The sequence below is a fragment of the Gekko japonicus genome, unplaced genomic scaffold, assembly GCF_001447785.1.
Source record: "Gekko japonicus isolate JY-2015 unplaced genomic scaffold, Gekko_japonicus_V1.1 scaffold322, whole genome shotgun sequence".
In the NCBI taxonomy this organism is placed as follows: Eukaryota; Metazoa; Chordata; class Lepidosauria; order Squamata; family Gekkonidae; genus Gekko; species Gekko japonicus.
In genome coordinates, this window is record NW_015163616.1 from 301854 (window position 1) to 308989 (window position 7136).

Consider the following 7136-nt stretch of genomic DNA (forward strand, 5'->3'; position numbering starts at 1 on the left):
GTGGAGGAGGCGGTGGCGGCGGCAGTGAGGTCTCTCCTCCCCGCCGGCCCGCCCGCCCTACCTACCTCCCCGGCCAGCCTGCCGGCTCCGGGGAGGAGGCGGCGGCAGCGAGGCCTCTGTCTTCCCCCCCGCCCGCCGGCTCTGGGGAGGAGGAGGCGGAGGCGGCAGCGAGGCCTCTCGCCTGCCCGCCAGCCGGCCAGCTCTGGGGAGGCGGCGGCGGCAGCAAGGCCTGTCTTCCCCACCTGCACGCACGCACGCCGGCTCCGAGGAGGCGGAGGAGGCAGCAGCGTTCGCAGAGCGTCTCCTGCGCACGTGCAGGAGACGCTCTTGCACTTTCGGGGGGATTTAAACTTCCCCCCGAAATTTTTTTTAACTTTTTTCTTTCTGTGCACACGTGGGGACTGGCCCACGTGTGCACAAACCTCCCCCGGCCCCCCAGGTGCCCCCGAAGTGCAGATTTAGATATCCGCACTCCGGGGGCAACTTCAGCATTAGGGTAAGGATAACAACAGCGTATATGAATGTTATTCTTAATCACTAGTATTACTTTGAACATAGTCGGTTATGCTAAATTATTTATCTTTTTATTCATCAATTTATCTGTTTAAGAAAACCCCAGAGCATCCCATAGTTAGTACAGAATTTTCAGGCATAATTCAGAGTCTTTCAGCCTTATCTTTTCTAATCCTCAATTTGTATGGACTTTTGGGGGCGGCCGCCCCCTTTTCAGAAAGAGAGTCCTCATCGGAAGACATCAAGTCCAGTTCGCCATCAGATTTACTGTCATCTTCTTCCCTCTTGTCCCCAGCTGGCTCCCCCAGCTGCACTCTCAGGAACTCACGTGCTTTGAAAACAGAGTCAATCTTTTCTTTTTTGTCGTGGAGTTTGAAAATGATGCTTTCTGGAATTAACCATCTGTAACTGATGCCATTTGTTTGTAGAAAAAGGATTAAATCTTTGTATTTCTTTCTTTTGTCTTATTTCAAATGGGATATCTTTTAGAATCCTGATCGAATTGTCCCCAATTTTCAAGGGTGTTCCAGTAGTTGCTTTTAGGATAGAATCCCTCACATGCCTCTTCAAGAATCTGACTACTATTTCCCCAGGCAGATTCTTCTTCTTGATGTATATGGAGTAGGACCTAAAGACTACATCCATTTTGCTAAGAATGTATTCCGCTTTCAGATCTGTAACTGGGGCTAATGCTTCACTCAGCAGTTGCTTCAGATACTCTCCTTTTAATTCTGGGACCCTGTGAAACTGAAGAACCAGATTTGCTTTTTCCATTTGTAGCTGTAAAAGTAGTGATTCTTCCGCAGCTTGTTTCATTTCCAGCTTTTGCAACTTTTTCATAACTTTTTTGGTTTTGGCATCCATTTTCTTCACCTTCTCAGCTATTTGCTCCGTTATTTTTAAAGACTCAGTCAATTGGAGCTGCTGAGATGCCAGATTCTGAGTTATTGTTGTTAACTGTTGCTTGATGTTAGTCATCTCATCCAGCAGAGGGCGCAAGGAGTCTGTCAACATTTTAGAGAACTCGGACTTCCGGTTTATGGCGACACGCAGGCAGACACATCTCCCGGTTGCTCCGGGGATGCAAACAGCACACCAGTGTGTGGGAGGGGGTCCGACGGGTCGCGAGCCCCCTGGAGCCTTGGTAAAAGGCTCCTAGCCAGGGGGCCTTTGAGGGGTGACCTCTTTGATGGCGAGAAGCCAGAGAATTGAGGTGCTCCTCCGCCCCAAAGGTCCTGCCACTGAGTGACTGAATGGTACTAGTGCTGCTGACCGGAACAAGCGTTGGAGATAGGGCAAAATAACCGATGACGAGTGAGGCCGGCTGGCCAACAACGAACTGTGAGTCGGGTTGAAGCAAGTACGAAGATTTAAAAACTGCCCCCCCCAAAGAGCGCCGGGAAAGCGAGCGGGGGAGGGGATCCTCCCAAACGTGCAGACAAAACATGGGGAAAAGAGGGGGGGAGCAGAAAAACAAGCAGTTAAATCTGTTTTAAGAGACTTACCAGAGCACAGATAAGCGTTTGGGCAAGTATCAGAGACTTTAGCAACTTTTTGAAAAAGTAAACAAATCCAAAAAGATGGCGGGAAAGAAACAGGAGAAAGAAAAGTTGTTGAAAGTGAAACCAGAGAGTAGTCCTCGGCCAGAAGAGACTTCCGACCTTTCTAAACTGTTGGCTGATTCCTTGCGCCCTCTGCTGGATGAGATGACAAGTATCAAGCAGCAACTGTCAACAATTGGGCAGAGTTTGGGATCCCAGCAAATGCAATTGACCCAATCATTAAAAGCAACAGAGCAAATGGGAGAGAAGGTGAAGGAAATGGACGCCAGCACTAAAAAAGTTAAGTAAAAGGTGAAGAAGCTGGAAATGAAGCAAGCCACGGAAGAAACACAACTTTTACAGCTGCAAATGGAGAAAGCAAATTTGGTCCTGCGATTCCAGGGGGTCCCGGAAATTAATGGAGAATTTGAAGCAATGGTTGAGTGAAGCACTAGCCCCAATGACAGATTTAACAGCAGAATATCTCTACAGCGAGATGGATGTGATCTATAGGTCATATTCATCATATATCAAGAAAAATAATCTGCCTGGGGAAATAGTAGTCAAATTCTCTAAGAGACATGTAAGAGGCTTGATTTTGAAAGCAACTACAGGAACATCCTTGAAAATCGGGGACAACAACATCAGGATTCTAAAAGACATTCCATTTGACATAAGACAGAAGAGGAAGAACTACAAAGAATTAATCCTTTTCTTACAAAAAACGGCATCAGTTACAGATGGTTAATTCATGAAGGCGTCATTTTCAAGTTTCACGATAAAAAAGATTGACTCTGTTTTTAAAGCGTGGGACTTTTTGCGAACACAGCTTGGGGAACCAGAGGAGGGATAAAAGGAAGAAGAAGAAAGCAAATCTGATGGCGAGTTAGGCTCGGGGTCTTCGGACAAGGACTCACCCTCTGAAAAGGGGGCAGCTGCCCCAAAAAGTTCATATAAATTGAGGATTAGAAAAGATAAGAATAAATAAGGGCTGAAGGACTCTGACTTGTGCCTGAAAATACTTTGAAACAACTTTGGGATGCTCTGGGGTTTTCTTTAAACAGTTAAAGGGATGGATAAACGTTAATTAACTTAGCATAACCGACTAAGTTCATTGTATTATTAGCTTTTTAAAATAACATTATGATAAGCTGGTGTATTGATCTCCTACTCTTGGGTTTTTAGTTAGTAGTGGGTTCTTGTTTCTGTTTCCCTAGATGTAGTCCCCTTTTCTATATTTTCTATTATAGTTTGTAGTCTGCAAAAACACCAATAAAAAATTTCCCCTTAGGGGGATTAAAAAAAATTTGTTTTTAGAGAACTCAGTGGCCTCTTCCAATTGAGGGCTCCCTACTGGTTTCACTTTTACAAGTTTGTCTTTCTCTGCTTTCTTCTCTGCCACCTTTATGGATTGTTTACTTTTGTAAAAGTTGCCAAAGTCTCTGAAATTCGCCCATACGCTTATCCATGCTCTGGTAAGTCTCTCAAAGCAGATTTAAACGCTTTTCCTTCCGCCCCCCCCCATATCGTGTTTTCATTCATGCGCCTGGGAGGGGCCCCTCCCCCGCTTGCTTTTTGTCGCTCCGTTGGGGGGTAGCTTTCTTTTTAAAGTCTCCTATTCACTTAAGCCCAACTCACAGTTCATTGTTGGCCATTTGGCCTTGCTCGAGATTCGTTTAAAACGCTTGATCTCCAACGCTTGTCCCGGTCAGCGGCTCTAAATCCATTCGGACACTCAGTGGCAGGACCTTCAGGGCGGAGGAGCGCCTCAATTCTCCGGCATTGCGCCGGCGAAGAGGTCGCCCCTCAAAAGCCCCATGGCTAGGAGCCTTTTGCCAAGGCTCGGGGGGGGTCACGACCCGTCACACCCCCTCCTACTCACTGGTGTGCAGATTACATCCCCGGGAGGTCCGGGAGATGCGTCTGCCTGCGTGTCACCATAAACCGGAAATTCCCCTCTGAGATCCTGAATGCTGTTGGCCACCAGAGCTCAGGCTCCAGAACACTGAAACAAGACTTACTTAGTCCTTGGTTCAAAAGGGGCTGTCTACCAGACGTACAAAATTCTGGAGCTGAGGGAGGAGTCTGGCCCCAGAGGCTGGGAGTAGTAGGTAGGGTTTGTGTGTGAATGTGGCAACAAGTAAAAGTTGTATGTGAATGTAAGGAGAGGGTAAAGCAGTGTGTATGTGTAAAACTATGTGGGACTACCATGAAAAAACTATAAGTGAGAAAAGTCTGTGAGTTGGGCTTAAGCGAATTGGAGACTTTAAAAAGAAAGCTCCCCCCCCCCACGGAGTGACAAAAAGCAAGCGGGGGAGGGGACCCTCCCAGGCGCATGAACGAAAACACTATATAGGGGGGGGGGTGGAAGGAAAAGCGTTTAAATCTGCTTTGAGAGACTTACCAGAGCGTGGATAAGCGTATGGGCGAATTTCAGAGACTCATACTTCTCTCACTCATACATGTGGGAAGTTTTTGTTTTTTTTAAAAAAGATACTACACATAAAATTACTCCTCCACAGATCTCTGCTACAAGCACATTCTGCTTACCTCTGGGCTTGTAACAAGGTACTGGCACGATACACTCTTCCTTGATGTGCAGTTTGAGTTGAGGATTGCAGCCCCCTGTGTGCTGCCCACGATGGTCGATACACAACACCACTCGGTAACGTAAACCTCGGCCACAGGTCACGGTGCACTATGGGAAACAATGCAGAAATAAAAACAAACAAACCCTAAGGTTGTCAATTTCTTAGAGAATGTTTAGTTGATTCATCATTTCCCTTTGGCTCATTAAGGGTTTAAAGCATCTCTCTGTACATTTCTGTACATCTAATCCACCTGTGAGACTACCCTATGGGATCTCAGCTGCCACTTTGGATTGTCTAGGCAAGGTAAAATGACTGCCAAGATTTTGCAAGGTAGTCTTGTGAGATTTCCACCATCATTTATTCCATTATGGCACTGAAGGAAGACAGGGAGTTAAAGGAGGAGTGGGGCAGGCAGGACAGGCAGGCAGATTGGGGGGAGGGAAAGTATGTTTGTGGGGAGCGGAGGCCGAGTGGTGAGAAGGGAACTGGAGCAAAAGGGAAGGCAAGACAGGGACCAGAGGCAAGAAGAGCCCCTGACTTGTATAAACAAACTCATGAATGATTTTCTTATTTATTTTAAAATGTTGCACTGTGCCTCATAGTACAAAATGGATTTCAAGGCAGCCTACAAAAAATTAACACGCATAATAAGAGTCAAAACAGCTATAGGAAACAATTAAGACCAACCCATTCCACATCTTTTATACCATTCCCTAGTAAGCTGCCCTTTCTGTTGGGAGCAACATACGAACTACTGGTATGTTGCTTTCAAATGCTGGGAGATTTAAAGTCAGGAAAAATGCTGGGTCCCCAGTCCCTTGTGGCTGTAATCTGAATGTGAACCCTTCCACAGCTGCTATTTAGCAGCAAAAAGGTGGGAAAGATTTTTTTTTTTTTAAGATTGAAATTCTTTTCCAACATACCTGTGACCACTCCAAAGCTACCCATTTTGGACAATCATACAGGTTGCAAGCCTGCATGACTTTGGGTTTGGGGGCGTACATGCATTTCCACTCTTCCACTTGTAGTATCTCTCCATGCATGGTCTCCTCCACACATACAAAGCTCCTCCTCTGAATTCCCCCTCCACAAGAAACTGAACATGCAGTCCAAGGGTTGTGTTCCCAGCTGGGCCAGGGGAGAAAAAACACAACATCAATATGCATGAGACTATCTACTTTTGAGATGCACACTGTTAAGAGAAAAATGGACCATATATTTATCAGCCATTGATAATAAAGTCAGACCAACCCACTGTTGACTCCTAGAGCTGCAATGCAGTTTTATGTGAAGATTAAACCCAAATCCCAATCTCTCACAAATCAATCCCTTTAAAAATCCTTATGAAGAGCAGAGCTATTCCAAGACAGTTTGGCCTGAGGCAAAAATTCCTTTGAATCCTAATGCAGCCCACAGACATCTCCTTTCGTGTCCCTGCTGATAAAATCATAGAACAGATCCACAGTCTCACAAATTCTGAAATCCAGATCGTTCCAGTCAGGTGTCTGTACCAACCTGAATCTGAATGTGTGACATCAAATTGTACCTGTTGCTTCTTCTAATGGGGACCTTCTTGAGGAGGACACAGACTTGGGTAGTTAATGGGCTGACTCAAACTCTTCTACCAAAAGGTCTTTACCGCCATGCTCAGATGCAGAGCCTCCTCCTGAGCAACCTGATTAGCCCAGTTTGGCCTGACCTCATCAGGACTTGGAGCTAAGCAGGGTTGGCCACAGTCAGTACATGGATGGGAACCCACCAAGCATGTCTGCGGTTGCTACAACGTGGAAGGCAATGGCAAACTACCTCTGCTCATCTCATGTGTGGAACACCCTGTGGAAGGGGTTGACATGAGTCAGTGGTTATTCCTTCTCCTCCCTCAAGCAAGGGTTTGCCATTTCACTTACTCCTGCTCCAAATGGTTCACCTACAGGTGCTGTGGTCACACAAATTGAGCATTAATTACAAATGCGACCCTTGTGGTCAACTACTCCAGGTTCTTACCAGCCTTCAGCACATCATGTGACAAAGGAATTCACTTTTATGGACAAATAGGAACAAGGACATCTTTTCAAAGCACAAAAAAACCCCACATGCTCTGCAATACTCTACAGCAACAAAAGGAAGAGTGGGAGAGAAGATTAAGGAATCAGAGACATGTGACCAGGAAGGACGAAATAGGAACCAACAGGGTCTCGTACTGAACATACTGAACAAAGTTTGAGTCCAGTGGCACATTTAAGACCAAAAGAAGTTTTATTCAAGGTATAAGCTTTCATGTGAACTCATTCTTTTTCAGACACATTGAAATGGAAGTTATCTTCCATTCTGTGATGTGACCTTGATGGTTGGGGGTGGGGGGGTTAAAGCCAGAAACAAATGTCACAGAAGGTAACCAGAGAAATGCAAAACCAGGTAGTTGACACACATCGACATTCAGAATCCAAGAAACACAGGAGCCCCAAGCTAAATTAGTATGAACACTGGCAGA

At 45.9% G+C, this 7136-nt stretch overlaps 1 protein-coding gene across 1 annotated transcript in view; it reads right to left on the bottom strand.

The window, feature by feature from the left end:
* The window catches only part of LOC107107164 (ADAMTS-like protein 3), a 263683-nt gene that overhangs the window by 116170 nt on the left and 140377 nt on the right, over positions 1-7136 (bottom strand). Inside the window, exons 9-10 of the mRNA XM_015407420.1 lie at positions 5569-5773; positions 4605-4752 (exon numbers count right to left, since the gene is read on the bottom strand). Of these exons, the coding sequence (XP_015262906.1) occupies positions 4605-4752; positions 5569-5773 (353 nt within the window). The remainder of the gene's footprint in view (positions 1-4604; positions 4753-5568; positions 5774-7136) is intronic.